Here is a 26,119-nt window from a genome sequence, read left to right as displayed (position 1 = left end):
TTAAGAACGACTGTGCAGAGACTGTAACTGTGCTTCCATAAGAGACCTATGAATATGGATAAGGACACACCACGCTTACTTCCAGTTGCAAGATGATCTAGGATTCACACCTGATGTTTCCAGAACTGAAAGTCTAATCAAACCCTACTACCCTGCTCTGCTACCTTAACTCTTCACATACAAAGTCTCTGCAGGTAGACACGGTTAAAAACAGTAATGATGCCAAAGTTATTCCAGTTCTTTCACACGTTTCCACTGGGAATGGACAACTTACTAGATCTTGTCTTTCTGTCATACTCATCTTCTCAACTATGGACCAAAACCAACGCTTGAACTGCAAAAGCTTCTCAGCATTTTCTCCTGTGGGAAATGAAAAAGATATATAATTGAGCTGGTACACTGGACAATAAATATTAAGAGATCTGTTTTACACATACTGCAAGTTGGATCTCAGCTACAATCTCATTCATAAAGTCCTGATATTGGAGACACTAGTAATTTCAAAACTAATACACATAACTTTTGAATGTAAAGGCTAACTCTGACATACCTCAGTACAACTCCCACCCCCTCCCTCCCAAAAAGCCTAACAACAGCTAAAAATAGTTTAAAAATTATCTAAGAAATATTAGACTGCATCCATCACATTTATAGTTCCAAAGTTAGGTCAGAACTTTCAGAAGGAAAGATGTGCTACCAATAATACAATCCTTGTATTTAACATCAAGTGACAGCAAAGTTGGAAAATGCGCTCCTCCCCCGCCCCCATTGAAGGTAAGTATTTTCAAAGGTATATAAAAAAACACAGTAATAATTTTATTAGGACTTTCAGTGACTTATTAACTGATGTCAAATTTGAAGAGGTAGTTTAAGTTTAATGCTGGTAACTCTACTCCACACAGAACAAACAGTGTTAAGTTATCCCTGCAACTGTTTCTGAATAAGTAAGTTATTTCATACCTGACTCATCATTGAAAGAGGTAAAGCTGATTAGCATTTGCACATTTACTTCACCACAGCCATTTACCAAAAGTCTGAAATCTTCTGCTGTCAAATCTTCTAATGAATTCTTTGGAAGTACATCCAGGAGACCCTTCCTCATTGCCTTAAGTGAAAACCACAAGATTCACATTATAGCCATATCACTTTCAGATTGACTTTAAATGCGTTACTGAAAAGTTCCAGGTGAAATCCCCTATTAACTCAAAATTCATTATTCTCCTAGATGTTCTCTTCTTTCAAAGCTTTACCATCTGAGATGCAAATTTTCTGAAACAAAGAACTGCACCAATCTGTTAAACCCTACCTACTATGGCAAAAAAAAGCAGTAATGGTTTGAACTAATATTTCACCAGGAGCAGAAGCAAATGCACGCTCTAATGCTAAAAAGTGCAGGTATTTTGCTGAGCTATGCGAATCTGATGAGAATTACAAAAAATGCATCTTGCATGTTACTTTTACTTTGCTTCCTCAGACACTCACATGCCAACTCTGCTTTAAAAATGTTATATGCACACACACATATTTTATATAAATAAGTAATAACCTGAAGAGATTGGAAATTCTATTTTCAAAATGGAAGAATATGAATAAATTTGTTTTAGTAAATTCCAAAATGAATACAAATGTTACGGTTTTCAACTCTTAAAATAAACAAGAGTCAAACTATTAATAGGCAGACATGGAGATCAAGTAGCTTAATTCCAGGAACATGTTCTTTCTGTGAGAATTTTGGACCTAAACTGCACAGAGGTAACCTAGCAGTCTGCTAGCGTATCTCAGAAGTGCAGCAGGAAACCACAGTCAGCAGAAGTGACCAAGTTTAGATGTAGTAGCATATGACAGAGTAAGTGGTTCTAAGTACTGGACCTTCATTAACTGTTTACAAAAATATATTACTGCATTAACTTTTATTTAAAAAGGGCTTCAAAACCCAAATTATTTTTAATATAGTTTTATAGTCAATTGTTAGGTTTCTTGCCAGGCTAGTAACATAAGAACAAAGTTGTATGTTTCGTAACTGATTTTTCCTTTTAAAACAAGGACACAACTCAGAAGTTCAGGGTGGTTTATGTAAGTATTTTGAAATTTCGTTTTAATCTTTGTTTATAAGGCTAAACAAATCAAAGGTGACAAATTATTAGAATAAAGTAGCTGCTAAATACAAAGCAAAAATTCCAAGAGGATACGTGCCATCTGAGCTCAAGAAAGGAACACATATGCTTAACCAATGAGATCAAGTTTAAAAGAAACTATCTTTAATTCTATTAAAAAAAGAGAAGCTGCTCAAAGTACTCAGTCTTCACAGTACTGCATGAACAGCTATACAATTACAAAAAAATCAGAAAATTAAATATTTTTAATCAAGCTGTCAAGACTCAAAAGAAACCTGATTAGCAATACCATAATGAGGAAAAGAATTAACTGACTGAAATCTTACAGATTTTTTTTTTTCCTTTTTTTTAAAAACACTCCACCAAAGACTTACATGTAGAGGCTGTTCTGCTACTACCAACATTCGGTGTTCTGCGTATTTCCGGACATACTCATATACATTCTGAGGAGTGACTGGTATATTTACACCATTGGAAATAAGTTCAACCTATGGCAAAGTAATAAGGACCATTTAAAAAGAAAAAAAAAAAAAGGAAAAAAGGAAATGAGATTATTACAACAGCCACAGTATGCTGCACAGTCATTTATTGCTTAATATGCCTCTAAAAACAAGCAAAATTTACTACTACGGGTTAGCTTTAAAGATTCCCTAGGATTGACTATGCTATCCAGGCTTTATGGCAGGCTTTACATCACCTTCAAGGAAAAAAACCCACACTTCAATGTCTAAAGGAGAACACTGTATTTGAATCTAGGAAGGGTAAAACATTATCTCTGCCATCTGAGAAGAGCATGGATTATGTGCACACTACAACATGCGTAAGCTGTCAAATTCTGAAACTACAGAGACACAGGTTTAGCTGTGCTTACCTGCCCTCCACCCTCCTCCTTACACAGGTCTATTGCAAAGGCTAAGTCCATTGCTGCAAACACTGCATCAGCATCTGTACTCTGGGAAGCGAGGATAAGTTGCCGAAGGCTTTCATACATAACCGGATCGAAAAAAGCAAAGTCATGCCAGTTCACCTACAAAAAAAGACAGATGTTTGAAACATACCAGTTGTTTAAGAATATATTCAAAATTACATGATCTGTGCCTAACCTATGCACTAGCATACAGCAGTGCATAACCCATGTAAAAAAGCATACAAACACTTGGAAATAAAGGCAGTCAAACTCCTATTTTCAGCCTGCTTTTGAAGGTACATTAGAATACTCAACTGAAGTGCATTAGCAGAATGTAAAGACAGACCTGTAAAGCCTTTCCTGCTATTAAGGGCATAGAGGTTATAAAGAAAATTTATAGGGTTTTTTTAAACAAATTCTTCTACATATCACCTAGATCAATAGACAGTTGATGGAGGTTGACTAAAGCTGGAAACAATTTGCATCAGTGCTCCAAAATGCTGAAAAGTTCCCCTCCACTTAAACACATACATACTGCTGCTATATATACACACTTAAATGAATGATGGCCCAGTAGCTGCATACCACAGTTTGCAACAATTCAAATATCAATGTCTACTTCTTGCTGTTTTCTATAGTTCCTTGCTTCTTTGTTCTTTATCAGCCTGGAGAGAAAAGTCATCTACTAACTAAACTAAACCTAACTAATATATTCTTTTGATGTATCCAACATTTAACTGGAAGGAACACATATTCAAGAAGAAAAACCTGAAGAAAAGAATTAGAAAGGAATCTCTCTTGGAAGATATCATGGGATATTTGGAGGCTTATCTTTCTGCCATTAACCCTTTTTCATTAAAGATCATATGGATGTTGGATAACTGATTATGAGATCAACATTGGTTTTAAGGAAAGAGCAGCAGTAATAAACCTTGGTTTAAGTTTGTTGCATCAGAGAGAACTTACAATGCTATTGACTAACACATGAAATGTGCAGTACATAATTAGCGTTTATTGGGGTGGGGAAGCACTTTTGCCAAAAGTTTAGGTAATTATTGCTCTGAATTAAATTGGACCTACACCTGAGGCAAAATTTTAATTACAATTCAATTCAATGAGTTCTCTCAACTATCAAGGAAAATGCTGTTCAGTAAGCTGAGATGCTATTGCCTAGTACTGTCCAACACTATCTCTTCGAGTCTTCAGTCTCAGGAAGAGAAAAAGGGCAGACAGTAAGCTGTTTCTGAAGAGAGTCAAAGGCTAACCTATTACAAATCATTCCATCTTAGTCAAATACCTGACTTCTAGTACATCTACTTAGTTCAAGACCTAGGAAATGAAAAAATTAATACTCCTCAAATTAAATTTAAAGGCATCCTTAGAGTTTCAGTATGAACTCTGCTACTCAATACATGCACATTAGGGAAAAAAAGCAGTTTTTAAAGATGAGATTTTATGTAATTAAAGGAAATAAAAATTTCTACGTTCAACTTACCTTTCTGCCAAGAAGAACTTTGATTACGTGTCTATTTAACGTGATGGGACATAGTTCATTCTGCAACAAGCACAACCCTAGGATTCTGAAAATAAATGTTTGGGTTTTGTTTTGGTATGACAGAAATTACATTGGAGATCTTTCAGCAAACTCACATTAAAAAAGTCAAAATATTCTAAGAATCAAGCTGCAGCTAGCTCTCCAGCTCTATCAATCCCCAAAAGAAAATCACGGACATATATAATTTAAAAAAAAAAAAAAAAAAAAATATTTCCTGCAGTATAAAACTTCCAGATGATAAAAAAAGATAAAAATAAAAATTTAACAGGAAAAGAAACCTCAAGTTGACATGTGCAAATTCCCCACTATTTCGCTCCAGGTGAGAAATACAAAGCATAAATGTAATAAAGTTTTTGCAGCTTGGATCATTGGTACTCTCCCTGGTATTTTGTATATTCGTCTTTCACATTTTTTCAGACTAGAAAGTTAATAGTAACATACCTGCCAATGTTTCTGAAACAATTCAACCTTGCTTCTGTGTTTTTACCAGGTCTTGGTGTATAAAACCCTCGTTTTCCAGGTTGGTAGAAAAGTGGTGCATTATCATCCCCATCATCTGTATCATCTAATTCCATATCTACTACGCTGCGGCTGGAACCATGTCGCTTTCTGTTTTCCTGTTTTGAAAGTCAGAATAGCAATTAACAAACTTACTGCTAGTTACTGACACACATCAACAAGCTATTTGCTACTAGACCCAAAGATTCAAGTTCCATTGGTTAAGAATTTCCATGATATTTCCTAATGGTAACATTTTACACTTTTGAGTAATTACTGCTTAATCTTTTCAAAAGAAAAAAAGAAAGGAAAAAAAAAAAGATAACTCCACAAGAGAATTAAATAGAACTTTGTCTTGTATGATAAAGGAAGGCTCCAGTCGCTTAAGTTTTTTAAATTAACTGATACAACTGGATCTTAAGTAAATTTAATTTGTGTAACAGTTCGTTACCTGCACTTTATCTGAAGAGTCTAGCAATCCAAGATCCAATATACTGTCAGCACCATTCTCCCTTGACAAAGGGAAAAAAAAAAAGGTAGATTTAATTTCACCGTAAGGAATTGTCGTATTCTGAAACCAGACAGATTAGATTAAACCAAAGTCAACAAGTCGCTTGCCCAAAGAAAAATCTAAAACAAAGCAAGGAATAATTGCATGTATCAGAGCTAGATGTAGCACAGTACAAGTGCTTTGGCCACAAAATCAGTTTTCATTTCTTATCTAAACCCTTGATACTTTACCTGCCATGTGCAATAATGAGTTCCATTGCTTCATCAACTCTTGCTCTAAGGGAATCTTCACTAGCCAGTAACAGAAGCAGCTGAGCAGGGGACAATTCCAACAACATTCCTGTGATTTTACTTGCAAATGCCTGGGGATAAGGAATGATATGTCTTACTATTCTCCTCCAGTTCTCTCATTTTCAAATACGGTTTTATGAAAGTTTTAGTATTTTAAATATAGAATGCATTACAAGAGACCTCCTAAGCTAAATGACAAATTACAGAAACAAAATCTTACGCAAATGCCAAAGAATATAAAAACAGCCCTACATGTTCAAATATTTTCAGTTATGTTAAACAATAATGGACAAGGAAATTAATTTTTCAATTAAAAGATGACAAGAACAATGTATCATTAAGTGTATTAGATAGATAAGTCCTACTGGTTGCATTGCTTGCACTCGAGGGTAGAGCCTTTCTCCAAGGGCTTGTCTGTGTGCTGGAAGAGGGTCAGGGTCATCGCTAGGATTTCCTTCTGATGCCGGTCTAAAAGGCCGTGTGTCAATGGAAAGTTGTCTTCTAAAGTCCCTTAAGAAAATTAGAGCAGTTTGTACTCATTTCAGAAGAAATAAGCAAAAATCCTCTGGAACAATATCATTTGCACACAGATTCAAAATAGCATTAGCTTTTATGCTGGAATAGTAGTGTTGCTCATAGCTGCTTGGAGAGAATGATTCAAAAACAGAGTACGAAAATGAACCAGAGATTTTAATACTACTAGGTTCTGGATACAGCAGTCAGACATGCCACCAATGGCAATGTTTTTTCTAAACCACCTCACAATTTTATTCTAATACACAAGTTTTTATTGTTGTTTTAGCAGGAGAGATAATCTATCAATGCTAAAGTAAGCATAATTATTCTTTAAAGAATTAAAGTATACATCGAATTTCAAGAAATTGCCCTGTAAATTGCTCCTGAAATTGAAAAAGACAGACACCTTTAATTTGAGGAAGTAAAAGTATCTTTCCTGAAGACAACCGTGGCAATTATTCTATTTGACAAAGTATCTCCAACAAATTAAAAATAGATCACTTACCTATCCCTATCTCTCCGAGAACCAGCTCGTAAGCCACTACTTCTCCGCATTTCTCTCTCTCGCTCCCTTTCCCGATCTCTCTCCCCCCTATTTCGCAATCTCTGCATCAGACCTGAAGGGGAAAAAACCTCATAAGCTTAAACATACACAGTTTTGGAAGACAGCTTGAAAGACACCAATGAGATGGAACCACTTCACTTAAAGCAGTGATTGGGGTTCAGCCAAACTTAAGAAAGGAACCTGAAGCGTTTGTACCAACTTACGAATGCCAAAACACTTCAAGAGCTTATATATACTTTCAAAAACATTAAAATGTTTTTGTGACAAGCCAGATGGAGCAGTCATATTAAAATGTATAAGCTCTTACTAGCTAAAATCTTGACAATTATTACCTACTGGAGAGAAAGATGCTCAAAAAAGCTGAGAGCATCTAAAGCAGACTCTTGTTTCAAGAAAAACAAGAGCTTCCTGTTTCTGAAAGCAGAAAAAAAGCCATTTCCTTGCCTCAGAGAAGTAACATGCACAATCTTCACAGTTCCCGTGCTAACAAGAGAAATCTCTGAGACAATGCCAAGCATTTCAATGTAAAAAAGTGTCCAAGGCTTTTATGAATTTTATCTGTAGATTAACTGCTGTGCATCACTTACTTGTATGGGTACCCTTGTTGGCATTCTGAATACAATCTAGATTTGGCAGTTTCTCGTTTGACAGAAAAGCCTGTGCAATAGCAGTATAAAAGCTTCGTGCTACACCACTGCCTTCTCCTGGCTCATCCTTAAAAGTAACTTTTACTCTGTGTACAGCCATCGGAGTGGTAGCACACCTGCGACCAAAATGATTGTTGAGCTGCCTCATGGTCTGCTGAATTAGAAGATCTCTGTCTCGATCAACCTAGTAAAAACACAAAAAAGTTTTCTTTATCAATCATCATACCAAGAGAATTTCAGCCTCAGAAGAAGTTTCCAGACACTTGGGCATAGACTCAGAAAATACCAATTAGACTGTGAAAAACTACAGAGTAACTGCAACACAGCTCACAAAGTAAGGTTTAAGACACCTGCTTTGCAGACTCTGAAATACAACTTCTCCTATCAAGTTACTGCAATGTGCTATAATTCAACTTTTAATGAAAACAAATTCAGAAGATAAACTAACATTTTTTACCTCCAACGTTAAATCCCTGGATTGCTGGTTTCTAAGTTTTTCCATCTCCCTGCGGAATTTTGATTCCTTTACTTCAAAGCCACCTAATTCAGTCAAGATCTTAAAATAAAAAAAACAACAAAAAAACAAAAACCAAAATCAGAATAATGAGGGAGGTTCACAATTTAGTTGCAAGAGAAATTGTCCTTACACTGGGAAATACATACCGATCCAGGCTCTGCTCCAACATCTTCCATGAATACTCTACCGAACAACTCTAAAGAAAGGCGCCAACGTCCCAGCAACATGTCATGAGATATAACCATGCCCATGAAGCTACACTGTGGCCTGACAGAAGGAGGGAAAAAATGACAGACAAGCAAAATCAAGTTAAATTTCAGACATGTTGTGTGTACTTCTGCTTTTTCTTACCCTCTGCCTTCAAATAAGTTCTTTATTTCTGATAAACAGCAACACAGTACAGTAAGTTTGTGGACAGAAGCACATGAAGCTGCTCGGTTTCAGCTGAAACACATGTCTTGCTTCCAAAGAGAAATTACTGTCAAAGCATGTAACTCCACTGCTGCATGGAAGTCACTGTTACTGGTCTCCCTTTAATCAAGACCTTATTTTTTTTTCAAAAAAGCTGTAATTCAGAGTGAGGGTAGTTCAATCCCTAACTGCATAAAGTGTGGTCAGTATCACCAGACACAGATGGCAAGCTGTCAATTCCAATTTTTAAACTTAGCTACCCAGAACATCATAGTAGGTCTGCAGCAGGAAGTCAGGTAGTAAAGGACTTTTACTACAGTTTGCACAGACCTCTTTGAAGACTGTTCAACTGTTCATTTTAAAAGCTATCAAACACAAACTAAAAATTCAAACTGAAGCAAGCTACCCATTTTAATTTAAAAAGACTTTTCAGAGTCCCAAATATCCTTTTATCAGTTCAGTAATATTTCATAGAGTAATTTTTAACTCAAACTACCTGAAAGATGTGAGAGGTGGCCCTTCACTTTCTGTCAACCCTATCTCTGCCAACAAGCTGCTTTTCAGTTGTGCTGCAAGATCATGAGCTGAAGGCCCTGGCTTTGAAGTCTCAGATTCTTCTGTAGGCACGTTTTGTTCCTCCCCTTCCTTCTTTTGCCGATTTTGCATGCTCATAACATTTTTTAAGTTGGCTGCATAAGACATTTTAGTTGGAAGAACCTAAACAAGGAGAAGTAAAATTTAATTGCACTTTCAAAGCAGTCTAGAAGGCTTTTTCAGGATATACATATATACACACAATTTTTAAACCACACAGAAGTGAGCACTGTAATTGACCTGTTAAAACACAATAACCTCAAATCATTTCAACAAATACGAAAAACCATTTTCCCACTTTATGTTTGCATTTCATACACTTGCCATTTAATGCTCAGTCTGCAGGCAAGTCAAATCTACTGGGCTATATGGAGATTTCATTATTTTTATCATAAATAATTATATAATTGGCATTTCAAAATTAACTTGAGATTGTACTGCAGCCTTTAAAAATATTGCCTGAAATCTGCTATAAATCAGTAATCATAGAAGTTCCTACGTTTTTAAAAAATTAAGCATACTTTTCATAAAAACTCCAAGTTTTCACACTTACTGGGCTTTTAAATTATCATTCTGAAAGCTACTTAAAATTCTCTCTGAAAACATTAAAGTGTCTTTTTAAGGAATGAAGGTACTAGCTTAAATTACCCTATTGTTTAAAATAATAAAACCTTTAAATCTACCTCAAGGCAGTTTCTATCCACTGTAACTTCCATTAAGCATTTCCCACTGTTGGCAGAAGATGAATACAGACCCTGACTTGGTCGGCCAAACAGATCTTCTTTGCGAGCATTTGGCTGAAAATTAACAAAAGCATTCTGGGTAAATAATATACTTCAGTTAGAAATGAAAAAGCAAATTGCAGTTTTCTTCCAGAACACCATCTCTGATGTCACCTGTAATAGATGGGGCTGGTCTGCCAGGGGGATGGCCTCTGCCAGAGGAACCTCAAAAGGATTGGGTGGAATGCAGCCGAGGAACGTCATAGAGTCTGATCGTCTGAAAAATGGATGGTTTTGGCCAGTCTCTGCTGGAAGGGAGTCGTCATCTTTGTCGTTGAGTGTAGCACCTAAGTATCAGAGAAGATTTCAATTCAATTTTCACAGTTACAAAAGCAAAGGATTTAAAATACCAAAAATTAATACGCTTCCCTCTTAGCTATCTGACGGGAGGAGCATCTCTGCAAATTTAATACTTTCACAGGATGCTTCCACAAATCCCATATTTTTATTAAGTTGCTTAGTCATCACTTTTATTCTTTCTACTGTAACTAACTTTAGTGAACAGGCACTCCTATGCTATATGTACTTAGTATAGAGTATACATTCTACCATTTTCAGCAGCAGTTTCATCAGATCAAAAAAATCAGTTTAACTCTGATTCAAATTTTAAATTCTGTCATTGTGTAGAATGTTAAGGGCGGGCACAAATTCTGCAGTTTAGGGAGAAAGGAGACAAAAAGAGGACCCCGAAATGAGAACAGGCAATGGCAGAAGAAATGTGGTAAAGTAACAATGGTAAGAAAATCTTACTAAAACCCAACTTTAATGTAACATATACAAGTAGCAAAATTTATTCGAAGTGTCAGCTAGCTAAAGGGGAAAAAAACGCTAAGAAAGTGTCGCATTTTGGCATACTATAGAAGTGTTTCTGTATACTAACTTTGATTGGTGTCATCATCATTTTCATGTTCTGAATCTTCATTGTCAAGACCCAGTTCCAGAAGTTCCCGAGTTCTTAACAAAAAAAGAAAAAAGAAAAAAAGAAAAAAAGAAAAAGAGTCAATCCTCTTGAAGAAAACATTAGGCAAAACATTTACATCTGTAGCAATCAATAAAAGCAAGAGTATAATCAGTAAGTGTACTTGAGACCTACACATAACAAGAACGAACGAACTCTAAAATAAAAGTACTGTAGAGTACTTCTCATTACATACTCACTACATTACTTGCAGTTACCCTTATAGCCATTTGGCCACCTACTAAGTTTGATCTAGAAGTTACAGCTTTAGACAGTGATGGGTATGCTTGTTTTTAAACACTACGTCAATATAAAAAACCTAGGAACCCTGCATTAGTGGAAGAAATATGTAAGTGAATACTATTCTAAAATTTACTGGTGTAAAATATGCTTAGTCCTATAAAAATGTCACTGATCACATTTCAGAAGGTAAGTCTGCAAGCTGCATAAAGAAATGGATTTCACTGTATTATAAAAAGGATCAAGAACTTTGATTAGTATTCATCTCTGGCAGTTTGTGCACTGTGAAATATGTTCTGAAACTAGATGAAGACCGATAACGTTTTGTTTCATATAGGCTACTAAAATGTCATCTAACAGAAGCAACTGACTGTTTGAATTTGAACTAATGACCTTTAATTGAAAAGGTCTAGGCCTTCATAGTTTTACAAGCATTTCGTGGGAATTTTGCAATTCTTTGATGAACAGTTATTCAATGGATTTCAATATGTGAATTTTGGGGGACAAAGCAGATTCCAGAAGTATGTTATTGCCCGGAAAAGGCTGAAAGCCACAGCTCTAACTACTCAAGTCAGCCAGCACAAAAACCCAATCAGTTCATTCCTACTTGTGAGGAAACTACTGTTGACAACAACATCCTCTGGTATACATTTTGAGGTCATAACAAGCCTTACATTACCAAGATATATTGAACATAACATTGGAACTAAAGCAGCAGTCCAATATATATCTAAAATATCGATACCTCGTATTGTACAGTTACTAAATTTGTAGAGAAAAGGAAAAGTTAAGTTTGACCTGTGATATTGAAAATTAGGGGCAGGAAGGGGCAAAGATTTGCATTTATATCACTGTTGACTAAGACTGTTCAGGTACATTACCTCAAAACTTAGTAAGAAATGGGAACAGATGGTGTAGACGACCAACATGTGGACATTTCTACGATCGTTAATTGCCATTTCAAACCAAAAAACATTTCTTAAAAAAAAAAAATCTTACAACATTTTAAAAAGTAATAAAAGCACCTTGTAAAATCCTATAGTTGAAGTAGCAGGGATTTTCAGCTTAAGGACATTTTCAGCTATTGATTTCCCTACTGTGCTTTAAATCATCAGGTAAGTCTCAAACATCCACAACCAAATGGAAAACAGAACTACTAAGCCCATCATACCAGACTTTGACATTTTCTCCCATGTCATTCTTAACATGTTTGACAGAATTCTAAATAAGTTGGTATCATGTCAAATGCGAGGAGCAGATTGCATTTTTGAGCTGAGAAATTGCCCCAAATACATCTTTTAGAGGCACTACCATGGAGTTAAAAATCAAACTCAAGTTTCAGTGGTAAGAAAACCTTTTACAGCAATCAGCATAAAAAGATTTGAACAGGATACTGCAACAGGCTTATCAATCAAACATATGTACATTATATACCATTATACATACATTCTTTTTATAATACGCATGTTACTACATATACACACACAGATATATAAATATACATATATATTTATATGAGTTGCTGAGCAACAACGCCAATGACTGAAACAAAAGGGCATACGCCACTTTTGCAAAAGTTTTTGTTTCTATGAGTCAGCCTCGATACCTTTTCCGTTCCAGCTGAGGAGTATCCAATGTTGTCTGTTGATTCATTGCTTTAATCCAATAAATAAGGGCTTGAAAAACGTATGCTACGTGCTTTAGTGAACAGACATCTAGAACAGGAAGAACATCTGAGTGCTCATCATTGTGAGAACGCATCAAAGACAGTGCGTAGTTCAGGAAATCACCGCGTGCTGACATCATTCCCTGACGGGCACTGAGTAAAGTAGCGCGTCTAGTGAAAGAAAAGGATTGAATACAGAGAGATTAGGCATCACAGTAGAATGCATTCTTTACATACTAGTCTCTATATTTGAAATATGGATGTAAAAACTCAAAAAAAACCCACAAAAACAGTGTGATAATAAGAGTAACAATCAGTTTTATACTTTACTATAAGCAGCTCAGGTGCAGTATGTTAGAAACAGTTAATACTCGAGATGAGTCAAGTACATCAGAATAAACCAAATAGTAGCAACAACACAGGAAGCCAACTTAAATCAAAATAGTAACTACACTGCTGCATTACAAAATTAGATTCTTAAAATGTCAGTGAACATTTGACTGTAAAACTGGTAATTCATATCGCATGCAGTAATCAAACTATTTTCATACCTTCTTCCCTCAAGTGTTCTTAAGCTAGCTTCCTCACGGGCTGTCATCCTTTCCCTTCTGGCTGAGTTCTGAGAAGCATGGAGAGGATGATTTGGATGCCCAGGATCACCAGCAGATGCTAATGCAGAACCATAACGCAGCTGAGCTTCAGTAGAGTCCATGATACTAACCATCCAATTCCAAGTAGGAATAAGCTTTTCTTCTACATAATTCTATAGAAAATGAGATTTAATGAGGTTTGCAAACAATAGAACTAGATGATGAGAATGCAATCTCAACATAAGCCTCCACCATGGCTTTTACAGTTACACCTGATTCCCTGTAAACAAAGAGGCTGTAAAACCACATTCAAGTATGACCAATGAACAGTTTCTGAAAGCTCTATTGAGACTGACGATTTACTTTAGCAGCATGCAGCTCTCATCACTTAATACCTTGGTGTCTGTAAAGCATTCTCACCATCCCTCTCTCCCTTTTGGGCATCTCTTCTACTCCTCACCTTATGACCACCCAGTATCTCCCAGGTGCACATATCTTGTGGATTTTGGTCCAATTCCTGACTTTCTAGTAGCTTCAACAGCTGTCAGGCTGCTATGGCATTCACCAGCCAGATCTTTCACCATTCTTCACTCCTTGCGACTTACTCAGTGAGGACGACAAAGTTAAGACCTGCATAGAGAACCATGTCTGCACACAAACCTCTCCTCCTGGTCCAGTCTTTTCTTCACCTGTTCCCAATACTGGCTCTGGAGCCTGCTTTCCTTGCTGTTTGCTAACTCCACTGACCCGTTGGGTTTTTTTATCCAACATCAGTCTGCCGTCTTCATTCCTCTACATTCTGGTCTTCAAAAACATGCCTCACACTTCAAACGTTCTTGTATTCACTAAACTAACAAAATGCTGTCCCAACTCCGTTTCTGTATCCAAATGAAAGCTCCACTGTCAGCCTTTCACCTGCTAATACAAATCTCTTGCTGCCTCAGCTGGACAGCTCTCCTATGCACTCCTCTGGCAAAAAGGTAACCTTTGCAAAACATCTCTACTCAGCAGAGACAGTATTTTCCCACTAAGAATCTCCTAAACAGAAACTGATTTTAGCCTCCTCCATAATAAAACTATGTTCTCTTACTTCTTTCCCTGTATATTTCCCCCAGTGTTTGATCCCAGAATATCTTTGTAATGTTCCTCTCCCAAATCAGAAGCCTTTTTCTTCCATTGCACTGTGAAAATAGAGCCATGCAAATACTTTGTGGCTCAACTACAAGTAAATATACTGTCATCTGGTTTCCACATCCCAGCACACAGTACTACTGTTCTACTAACAGAAAACAGCATCACTTGATTTCTTGGGCTCCCCATAGCAGCGGTATTACTCCGACAGTTGATTTTTGTACTAAATTCAGTACAAATTCACTCTATACACTATGCCCACATGCAAGTTGATACATAATTTCTGAACACACTGAAGTTCCTCCTGTGTTGTTAGTCTCTAAAACTTCTTTCTATACATGCCAGATACCAGTCTTCCCTTTCACGTATTTTCTCTAAAGATATATTTTACATATACATTCAAAAACTGACAGTCAAGAGCACTGTACCAAAAAAAGATGCACATAACAGGGAAAGGATGATCATGTCCCTGAAAGAAGGGACAGCGAACAGTACATTTACCTGTACAAATCTTTTATCTCATTAAATTATTTGGCCCTTTCTTCTTTTATAGACTCAACAGTTCACGTCAAAAAGAACAGGGCAAAAGATCTCTAGTAGAGATCACTAGTACCTCCAAAGCAGTCAATCCTGACTTAACTATTAATTAGATACCAGTCAGACTTAGTTGAAAAAAACCAAAATCAGAGATTCCTTTTTTGAAATAATATATGTATATGAAATATGAACAATTTAATGGAATTGGTAACTACAGCTACTTCAGCCTACACTATCTCTCATATGAGGAGAGGCTGAGAGAGCTGGGACAGTTTAGACTCAAGAGGATCTTATCAGTTTGTATAAATACCTGATAAAAAGGTATAAAGTATATAGAGCCAGGCTCTTCTCAGTGATATCCAGTGAATGGACAAGAGGCAACAGGTACCAACTGAAATACTTGGAAAGTCCATTTAAACTCAAGAAAAAACTTTTTTACTATGAGAGTTGTCAAACACTTAATAGGTTGCCCAGAGCAGTTGTGGAGTCTCCATCCTTGGAAATATTCAAAACCTAACTGGACACAGTCCTGAGCAGCCTTCTCCTGTTGACCCTGCAGGCAATTTAGACTAAACAATCTTCAGAGGTCACCTTCAACCTCAACAATTCTATGATTTTACCTAAAAAACCCAACTGTATTGAAATTACGTTTCTCTACAGAGATTTGGATGTTCTTACCTGCAAGTTAACTGCATCTTGATAAGTCAGCTTCACTGCAGCTGGGATCTGGGAGTACACTAAATGATTGTACTTGGGAATCAGACCCATCAGATCAGATATCTGCCGTATCACAATACTGTATGCTCTTGCTAAACTGCTTGCAGATGTTAAATAGCTGCTTGCATTGCTGGCTTCAAGTGCTGCAGCGGCTGCTGCAGCACTCGTACTGATGGTACCGCTCCGACGTAGGTTTGATGGATCAATGTAAATCAAGCCTGCTGAACTTGCTAAACATAAAAGAAGGTATGACATTAATGAATTTATTTAACTTTTGCTACGTATCTTCTGTATTGACTGATATAATGAACATTTCTAGAAATAAACTTGTAAATATTACTGACATCACAACTGTGACTAGCAAAAAATTACTAGCTACAGTAAGCATACTCATATCTTAAGAACTACAACAGATCCTTCTTTTTTTTAAATTCAAACCCAGAACTGGAACAGTCAAGATAGGTCAGCGCTGTCCTTCTAAGACAAATAGATAAGATCTCATCCTTAAGAGAACAAACAAAAACAGAGGAAAGAACAAAGCCAGAGTTAACTGACATTCATGCATGCATTTTACTCAGACTTGCCTGCTGGGGCTGACGTACTAGAAGGAGCAGTGCTAGTAGTCCTCTGGTTTTGGGTATTACGTACAGCCCACTGCATGGAACGGGGAGCCTGGGCAGCACCATTGGCATGTGAGCTATTTGTGGTTCGTTCCAGAGGCTCATCAAGCATGAAGGTCTCCTGCTCTATGTCATCACTCTGACTGCTGCTGCTATCAGAGTCACTGGAATCATTTGATTGAGAGTCATCTTCAGAAAAAAATGCTGGAACACTGCTAGCTCCTGTTGAGGAAAAGCAGCAATAAACAGTAACTGACAACTGCACATCTGTGCACGTATACGTGTATCATGTCAGCGTTGTAAACTTTTTCCATGAGAAGAAACCAAACGTACTAAAAAGGCTCGAGTACCACTACTGAAAATCTTTAATAAATTATAACATACTGCTAATTTTCCATAGGTTTCATGAAAAAGCAGCAAGATTACTTACATTTCAAAAGATAAGTTAAGAAGTAATTTGATTTAAAAATTCTACACTGATTCTGCCCCCAGGCAATGAATTCTAAAGATTATGCTTCCAAACTGGACAGTAGAGCAGTTGCTTTCAAAAAGTCTTAAAATGATTGGTCAGGTTTTGTGTTTTGTTTTAAACCATATCTAACTTCTACGCTAAAAATGAGTGAAAACATTTCATTTCACTTCACAAGGGTGCAAGGTAATCTCTGGCTAACACATGCAGAAGCTCCATAAGAGCAAAAAAGATAGGCCACATCTTAGCGCATATGCAAGCCTGCATAGTACCTTACAATTACCGGCAAAGCAAAAGCAAAGGAAAAACAGGAAACGTGGGGAAGGTGGAGGTGGAAGGGAAGAAGCTGGGTGAAGAGAAAAAAATAAAGAAAGGGAAAAAAAGATTACAAGGGAAAGGTATTTGTTGAAATGTCATAACCACGTAATTCTCAGTCTGTCCAATCCAGCTGTGAAGTAAGTAATTTCTCCAGTATACCTCTTGAGTGCTGGATGCAGTCCAGATCCAAAGGCAAAGAATAACATTTTTTAGGTGAAGCCAGTTCTGCCCTTGTTAAAGCCATATTCAATCACTAACACATTTCTTTTTCCTGTACAACTTAATCCTAATACCTAAATTTAAACAACTAGATTAAACACAAGATGACATGGCATACCTGCTTCTGACCCAGCAGTAGCTGCAGTGACAACACTTCTGCGCCCACTAGCATTGTCCTGATTACTGTGGTTACTCTCACTGTCACTTTCTGTTTCAGCAGCAGCTAGCAAATCCAACTCCATATCACTACCTATAAAAACAATATACAAAACATCTCATGTTCAGAATGAGAAAAAAATAGAATGACTGTAGTGACTCATATAAGACACATTAAACAAAACCCAGAGCCTCTTACTATAGCAGAAGTTAATGGATATGCAGGGAGAGGTCATAAAAGCAGTGCAAACATGCAGCAATACTTGGAGCATATTTTCTTATTTTCCAGACATTAGCAACCCCTGGCCCTCTCACTCTGTACTGCACATATACATTCAACACACACACTGAAAATTAAGGCTTTAAGGATTCAGAATTAGTCACTCAAGCCAAAAGACTCCACAACTTTTCATGCACATGGATTAGGACAATTAACCATATGCTATTTCAAATGAATCTCTAAGGAATACCTGAAAACTTTTAAAAAAAAAAAATCTAATTAAAAAATACAGGTTCTATTCAAGTTTAAGTTTTGAGAATTAGATGTTCTGAATACTCAGCAAGTGAATAAACAAATTTCCTGTACTGTAAACGGGTTGACTGGAAACACAAGGCACAGTCAGAAAGATGATGATAATTTTTTTTTTCAGTCATAGCTTTGGGCCATCTAATCCCAAACTAACTAATACAAGACAAGTCATATTAATGGCAAGAATTTTCACACATAATGGATTAATTTTGTCTACAAAATATTGAACCATAATTTAATATTTTGTGATTGGTTTGAAAACTAGCTCACCATGATTCAGATCCCTTTTGAGAACACATCTACCATAACCACTATTCTATCATTAGCCATACAAGAGCTAGGCTACTTTTTCAGTCCTTCAAGTAGTTTATGTCAACAACATTTTACAGTAGCAAATACAAAAGGCAAAATAGATATTGTTAACTAAGCATATAATAATATTTGGGGTGGTTTTTTAATCCATTGGTACCTTCAAATTTTCTCCTTGTGCAGAAAGAGAAAAATAGAAATGTTCACATATCTGCCTACTACGAGTTATCCATAATTTTACTCATCTCCTTTTGTAAGACGCGTAGTCTGAAACCCTTGGATTCTCTCTACTCACGCAAGTCTCCCAAATCATTATAATTGGTGACTCCAAAGATGCCTTTTGTATTTGATGCACAGTTTGCTCATCCAAGCAGTAACGTGCATGATGTACATTATACGTACCATCTTCATCATGCTCGTCATGCTGTCCTTCTGCTTCAGCATTTTCTTCACCATGTTCTTCCTGTTCATCATGATGGTCTTCTTCACCAGCTACCCCCTCAACCACCTCAACCTGGAAAGAGCATTGTAATTTTACGCTAGAATATTTTCCGTATCAGAGATAATCTACGTATTGTCAAAAAATCAGTGCAAAATTTGATTTAAAAACTAAGAAACAAAAAAACCCCCACATGTAAGAAAGATGACCTCACAATTGAATTGACATGAACAGAAAATGAACTTACAGCCACAGTAGTTGTACATGGTTGTACAGTCCACAGTGTTGTGGAAAAAAAAATCAGGCCCACAAATAAAACACAGCCTTGGACATTAGATTTTAATGCTGAAAGGGTAAAACTGACTAAAAAACCTAGAATTAGTTTCTAAATATTGAAGACCTACCATCCTGGTAAAAGACCCTCTGGTTCTCTAATAGAACCTATGTAATAGCAACCATGTGCTGAAAGACTTAAAAACTTTTTTAGCAGGGAGTTATAATACAGCGTAAGTTTATATATAAAGGAAATGACAGATGTATGTATTAGTATTCTAAATCATACTGTAACTCTGTCAAATGCAAGGCACTTAGTATACTCTGAAATGACTAAATATTGCTGAATACAAAACAACGATTACAAAGCTCTGTTAAAATGCTTATGGCATGGTAGGACTTCATGAAGTACTACTCAATATCTTTTGCAAATCGGAGGTCTTGATGCATGGATTTCTGGTTCAGATGTTAAAGTATGTGCTAATGCATTAGGTGCCATACTGAGAAGAAAAAAAAAACCCAAAACAAAACAAAAAAAAGAAAACTGACCTCTTCCACATCTGCTGAAACGATATCATCTTGTTCTTCATCCCTGCCACGAACTGGTTGTGACTGACTGATTCGTCTTTGCTGAGGATTCCTTATGATGTAGGATGACTGAGACTGACTAGAACTTTTAAAAAAACAAACAAACAAACAAACAAACAAACCCAAAAAAGTAGATTTGGACCTCTGGATGTCACTATGAACCTAAATTACTGTAGAAATCTGTCAGTAAGAGAGTACTTCCAAAATGCTTAGCCAGAATAAGAAGCTAACAAAACCCCAAAATAAAACCACCTTTAACAAGTTTTTGAAAAGAACAAATAGTGAGCTTTAGGAAATTTTACCTGCTAGACTGGTCAGATGATGGTCTGGGTGGCAGAGGCTCCACAGAAAATAGTTCTTCACTTCCCTGCATGGCATCTATACTAGTGCTAGCAAGAGTAAAGGGTGCTGTAGGACGAGCAATTCCCATCCTGACTGGAATAATTAGAGATTCTGCTACGTTGCACAACTCTTCAACAGCATAGGGCAATAATGCCTGGAACACACGTTTACATTTGCCAATTGGCTGTGGAATAAAATTGCTAGGGAAAAAAAATATGGAAAAATAAAGGTCAAATATGTCTTTTTTTTTTTCAAAAAACTTTATGGCGCTATCAAATTTTTTTTTTTTTTTCAAAAAGTCAAGACAATTACTTTAACAGATACATACATTCGTGTGTATAGTAATAATACGCACAGTTACTCAAGTCAGTTAAAAACATTTATCATTCAATAATTCCAGACTAAGGCTGGATATCTAAATCTATTACTGACAAACAACCATAGATTGTAATTTTAACATGTTAAAAAACCCTACTTCCAAAAATCCTAACATTTTAAACAGAAAGGTTCAGTATGAACATGTAAGTTTAATAAGCATTGTATTAAAAAGCTACACGACATACCAGCAGCTACTGTGCAGTCTTGAGGTTTGCACCTTTCCACACAATGCTGCCTACAGACCGCAAATTAATTCAGATGTTTCTGCCTATTGTTGATTTGTATCAACTCACTTAATAGGAGAATAAATATTTAAATTAAAAAAACCCAAAACACCACAAACAACACACATCTCTCACCACTTACTTTTTCTTTTTGGAGGAAGCCATTTCCACACTAAGAATGACAAACACTCTTGCCACAGAACGCAGGAATCTCATTGTAACTGCAATAGCTTCTTCTCTGCGTCCTGGCGTATACTTGTTTTGTAATTCCTTTACCAGAGTACCCAGCAAAGTATCTAAGAGCTGTAGAAACAGGTCATTACAACCCAATAATGGCGTGTAATTTAGAAGCATGAAACAAGACACATTAAGATTCAAAGGGAGACCACAGTCATAACAGTATAAATTCACAAAAACACCACTAACTTGAAGTTATTTTCAAATTAGTCTCCAAGCATATCACCTGAGATACACTATAATATCATATTATTCAGAAAATCTATGTAAAACATGGCTAAGAGCATTTACCAAAATATCTGCTGTACACTTGACAATAAGGCAGTGCGTGAAACAGTCCAAGCGAATAGTTCCACTCTGCTGATTAAGGTAAACTTGTTCTTCAGGCAGAAGATGACCTATCCTACTGCTTGCACTAAGACTTGGAAAAAACAAAAAGAAAGGAAATAAATTTTATATAAGTCAGCAGATCTCAAATATCAGATCAAACTTTACATTGACAACTATGTGTAAATACACACGGGTCTTTATTTTCCTGGGAGCCAAACATGATCATGGACTTCAGTGCATTCCAGTCCTGCAAAACACGTTCCAAAGCAAGCTGGGCAAAACGGGGAGGTTCTAAATCATGATCAGGCATATCAGAATCTAAAGAGACAAAAAAGCAATATAAGAAAGAGGTACTGAAATATGGAATTTGCCATTTATTTCACTGAAACAGCTCTTACCTTCAGGATTTGCAGTTTTACGATTACGATCTTCCCTAATTCTAGGTGGTCTGTACTGGCAGTGTTCCACAGTTTGCCTGGCAACTGTCTGTACTAAAAACAGCAGCAGATGTTCTCCCCTGTAATGAAAAATTGATTAGTGGAGATATGATGTACCACATATTTAAAAATAATAAAAATTATTCTGTCCGAGTCACTGCAAATATGAACTTGCCTGCTATTCGGCATGGTAACAAGATTTGTGGTGGTAAGCAGACGGTAAAGGAGATCAAGGCGAGCAGACTTTTGTCCAGCAATTAGCGTTTTACACTTGCACTTTTCCCAGCAATCACAGTAGGCTGTTGGAGATGTTCGTTTGAGCCTACAAGAAACAGAAAAGGTGAGCTGTAACACTGTTCAGTAATATACCAAGTATTTTCTACACAGGCTGAGGGTGTTAGCGTACACATTAAGATTCCTGCTAGAGTTGTTTGTTTATTACAGTAGCAAGATGCTAAAACCTAGCTTAAAAGACAAATGCAGAGTTTATACGTGGCAAACTCGACATTTGCTATTCTTGTTTCCTATGCTCATTTTAAGAGGGCAGTTTCACTATAGAGCTTTTCATAGTGCCTTAGTAAAACTCATCCAAGACCATTTATTCTTCCCCAAAATAGCCTCCAGCCAAGAAAGTTAAGCTGGAAATCCTCATGACACGCAGTAAAATCTCAGTAATTGTTACAATGCTGAGAATATCTTTATAATTGTATCTGTTAGCTTACTATAGCTAGGAAATTAATGCTGTAACATTTACACCCTGTAACAGTGGCACAAAACATCTGCAGCTTCAAAGCTTTGGCCAGCTTGATCAGAGACTTCTTGACTGTTCATTTGACTGCTTGCTCTCTTTTCCCTTTATTACAGATGATCTTAAGAGATTAATATGCTACACTTTTTTCTGAAAGTTTACAAGAATGATCTGTGATCAGGATTCACTGGCTTCAGAAAACTCCTGGAGGCACTCAAAATGAAAACATGGTATTATTTAGATATATTATTCTTAGATATTAAGCACTTTGAGGGTGTTAGAATTACTCGTTTACTCTAAATTCTACAAAGTGAAAAGTACAAGACTGCTTCCGGTTACTCTTTCAATTCTGACTCATAAAATAAATCTTACAGAGGAGAAGGAAAAGAAGGTATTTTAAATATTTTATTAATCTTCTGTTCTCTATCATCTGAACACTTCAACCAAGGAAAGAAACTATTAACTATCAGTAAACAAACGAAAACATAAAATATTAATTTAATTATAAGAAACAGAACACAATACTTACTTGCAGTCATGTCCTTTGTGACAGACCCTTGCACATTCTGTGCAACAACAAAGAGATTCCAATAGGCCACATGTTCGGCATTCAAATATATCCTAAAAAAAATTTACCAAAAATATTATGCATAGTTTTCTCCCTACAATGCTTGCAATCTCACAGCATTTCAGGTTACAATAAAATTGCACTTGTTCAAACTGATGCCTTCACTTAGAAGTAAGTCAATTCTAGAAAGTGAAACTTTGTTGTTAGTTGAAATATTCAGTGTTTTCAAGGAGCTGTTTCCATCAAAATTTTTGCCAAAGCTAGCCAGAGGGGAAAAGCCACACCCATAAACAGCCATATTCTGACCAACACAGCCAGCTTTGAGAGTACAAAGCAATTAGGGGAGGCAATAGCTATACCAGACTTAAAAGTTACAGTAATTAAAACAATGCAACTTTAATAATTTAAAAATTAGATTAGTAGACTAACACAATACATAGTTGAAACACACCCCTATTCACTTAAAAAAAAAAAAAAAGCGCCTTACTTGGTTAATATGTTCTGCACCAGTCCACGTAAAACTGCATGTATCGTTACAACACAAAACATACAAAGGAGAGTCATCTGGATTTGTACCAGAAGGACAAACCATTCCCATAAACACATCATCATCTTTTTCACTGGAAGTTCCTTCAGCTAAAAGAACAATAGAATACCAGTGTTAAAAACAACCCCAAAAAATAACAAAAACCCACCAACAGAACCCATACTTGACAGACATTTGCCATTACAAAATCCGATACAGAATTAGAAGTCTGAAAAAAGTCTCTGTCACAGTTTTTTGAGAAAGCTTTCTGCTTGTCACATTACAGGTATTTCTTATAGAAGCTGCTGCAAATTCCTGACTGAAAAATACAACCACCAACTCTTCTCCAGTTTTAAATTCACTGATACTCTAATCAATTCAGTGGATCACCATTTTGAATGATTAAAAAATAAATTATGGGCAATATTCTTATTGGGAATGCACACAGTCCTATAGACCTTGTCACACCACAGTTCTAATTTACTTAAGTTTCTCCTCAAGTTCAACTTCACATATTTCTCTTAAACAATTGAATACCAACATTGAAAGAGAGTCACAAAACATGTGTTTGTACAGAAGTCTTTTCAGGAACAGGATCTAGCTTGGCATACTGCTTTATCATATCGGGTTTTTCCAGTTCAAACAAAGAAGTTCCAGGTGACACCTTTGTGCTACTGAAAAATAGCACCTTAATCCACTGATGTTTGTAAAGCAATGAAATGCTGAAAAGACTATAAAGAACACAAAAGCAGTAATATTCATTAAAATCTATCGTAATATATGCACTACAAAGGAGGAAGATACTCCGTAATAGCAAGATTTCCAAAACACGCAGCAATATACAGTGTTTTGGAAAGAACTGTTTACCACCATCAGCAGTTGCTCAAGCACACGCAACTTCACACAAAAAAAAGCACTGTTAATAATGAATCTGCACACATGCCAAACTTTAGAAGGAAACCACACGCTAATAATTACTGAAACTGGTGTACCTTTAGCAATTTTCTGTGCAGTTTCTAGAATTGTAATTGCAGCAGGATATGCCCGGCCGCTAACTGCCGACATAAATGGTGTCATGCCTCTTGCATCCCTAGGGAAAATACAACAGACAAGTTAAAACACACTGAAATTTTTTGTTGTAACAGGAGAGATAGGAAACAAATACATGAAAACTCAGCACTGCTAATCTTGTGCAAACAGAAAAACCATGGAGTGACTAAGCACTTTTTTATTTGTTTTACTTCTGTGAAATGGACCTCATTTTAAGAGATGGCAGGACACAGATAGAGCCAATATTCTAACATTTTCCATTTTAACTAATGTGCCTTTAAATAACCTTTTTTAAAAGGCTTCTATGTAATAAATTTCAGGTGACATAACATTACAAAGGACAATGAGAATTCATACAAAAATCCTTACTTAGCTGACAGCAATTCTCGAAGATAAGGTTGTAAAACAACACTATCACACAGTAATTTCAGTATGAAATGAGCATTTGCCTTCCGATCCTTCGATTCCACTACAGATGGTTCAGTAGAAGGACCTGTAATGAGAAAAAAAAAATTGCAGAGAAACAGTTTTTCCTCAAAAAATGATTACCTATTAAAAGCAAATAATTCAATGTTTCACTGGCATGATTAATCAGTAGCTTGACTATTCAGTGGTTTGCCAGTTTCATCAACATTTCACTGAAGTACTGTGAATTTCAGTTCCAAATTACATTCCGAAATACAGACAGTAATGCCAATTTCATACTGATTACCATATTTTTACATATTTGTCATTCCCCAGGTAAAAATAATTTTTACATAAAACACAGCATGGTGCTTCATTTACTTTCTGCACACTTGTGAAATTCTGCTTCAATCCAATCTTCATCTGATAAGAGGCATTTTCATATGCAGAAAATCTGTGCAAGCAAAGACAGCTTTTGAGATCATTTGCCTTCTAAAGCATAATCAGATAAGCAGTATGTCCTCACCTGGTATCGTGGAGGTGCTAGGTCCTTGGCTGGTGCCAGTCGCTGCTGTGGTAAGAGATCCCACAGCGGGGGCCAGGATAAAATCAATGTCACCATCTTTCAGTAAACAGAACAGCAGGATGTATATCAATACATAAAAACATCCCTAACAACATGCTCTTTCTGCAATGTCTAACACACTGCAGGTTTTCTGCATTTAATTGGTACTCTTTCCTACAAACAGCCACATTCCTAGATTATTAATGTAACTCAATATTACAAAACACACTTCACAGAAGTTTGACACCAGCGTTAGAAAGACACATACTGGATTTAAAAACAGCTGTTAAGTCTTCAGTAAACTCTTAAAGCTACCTCATGGCCTCTTGCTACCTCAATGACATTAGGTATTTTAGTCTCACGCTGAAATCTAAGTGATTCACCTTAAAAGTCATCGGTTCCTTTATTACATCTCTCATTCTACAGTCTAACGTGATACATGAGCAGACTTACCCGGATCCATTGCAGGAGGATCTGGAACCCAGCTAGGAGGAGCTATTGGTGGAGAAACCGGGTCCTGGTGATCACTTGATGAAGCACCAGCTTCATGTCTGCCCAATCCAGCAGCTCTCAAGGATCTTCTCATCATTTCTCTTAATCTCAAACTGAATACAAAACCAAGGTAAAAATACTATCTCATTTT

The 26,119-nt window shown here is 36.4% G+C and overlaps 1 protein-coding gene across 1 annotated transcript in view; it reads right to left on the bottom strand.

Moving 5' to 3' along the window:
• UBR5 (ubiquitin protein ligase E3 component n-recognin 5) overlaps positions 1–26,119 on the bottom strand; it is a 91,651-nt gene that overhangs the window by 1,495 nt on the left and 64,037 nt on the right. The window contains exons 23-58 of the mRNA XM_050892776.1: positions 25,930–26,081; positions 25,438–25,533; positions 24,876–24,999; positions 24,449–24,546; positions 23,418–23,566; positions 22,892–22,983; positions 21,790–21,936; positions 21,576–21,694; positions 21,369–21,495; positions 21,139–21,268; positions 20,753–20,913; positions 19,969–20,208; positions 19,628–19,751; positions 18,769–18,880; positions 17,491–17,622; positions 16,331–16,588; positions 15,708–15,976; positions 13,323–13,534; positions 12,712–12,942; positions 10,788–10,861; positions 10,022–10,194; positions 9,809–9,922; positions 9,028–9,248; positions 8,267–8,387; positions 8,061–8,159; positions 7,544–7,787; positions 6,897–7,008; positions 6,241–6,385; positions 5,816–5,946; positions 5,526–5,586; positions 5,018–5,193; positions 4,517–4,601; positions 2,986–3,141; positions 2,489–2,602; positions 961–1,105; positions 275–360 (exon numbers count right to left, since the gene is read on the bottom strand). Coding sequence (XP_050748733.1) covers positions 275–360; positions 961–1,105; positions 2,489–2,602; positions 2,986–3,141; positions 4,517–4,601; positions 5,018–5,193; positions 5,526–5,586; positions 5,816–5,946; positions 6,241–6,385; positions 6,897–7,008; positions 7,544–7,787; positions 8,061–8,159; positions 8,267–8,387; positions 9,028–9,248; positions 9,809–9,922; positions 10,022–10,194; positions 10,788–10,861; positions 12,712–12,942; positions 13,323–13,534; positions 15,708–15,976; positions 16,331–16,588; positions 17,491–17,622; positions 18,769–18,880; positions 19,628–19,751; positions 19,969–20,208; positions 20,753–20,913; positions 21,139–21,268; positions 21,369–21,495; positions 21,576–21,694; positions 21,790–21,936; positions 22,892–22,983; positions 23,418–23,566; positions 24,449–24,546; positions 24,876–24,999; positions 25,438–25,533; positions 25,930–26,081 — 5,230 coding nt within the window. The remainder of the gene's footprint in view (positions 1–274; positions 361–960; positions 1,106–2,488; positions 2,603–2,985; positions 3,142–4,516; positions 4,602–5,017; positions 5,194–5,525; positions 5,587–5,815; positions 5,947–6,240; positions 6,386–6,896; positions 7,009–7,543; positions 7,788–8,060; positions 8,160–8,266; positions 8,388–9,027; positions 9,249–9,808; positions 9,923–10,021; positions 10,195–10,787; positions 10,862–12,711; positions 12,943–13,322; positions 13,535–15,707; positions 15,977–16,330; positions 16,589–17,490; positions 17,623–18,768; positions 18,881–19,627; positions 19,752–19,968; positions 20,209–20,752; positions 20,914–21,138; positions 21,269–21,368; positions 21,496–21,575; positions 21,695–21,789; positions 21,937–22,891; positions 22,984–23,417; positions 23,567–24,448; positions 24,547–24,875; positions 25,000–25,437; positions 25,534–25,929; positions 26,082–26,119) is intronic.

The sequence above is a fragment of the Gymnogyps californianus genome, chromosome 2 (assembly GCF_018139145.2).
Source record: "Gymnogyps californianus isolate 813 chromosome 2, ASM1813914v2, whole genome shotgun sequence".
Lineage (NCBI taxonomy): Eukaryota > Metazoa > Chordata > Aves > Accipitriformes > Cathartidae > Gymnogyps > Gymnogyps californianus.
The sequence above is the reverse complement of the archived record's forward strand: the minus strand, read 5'-3'. Positions and strand labels throughout refer to the sequence as shown.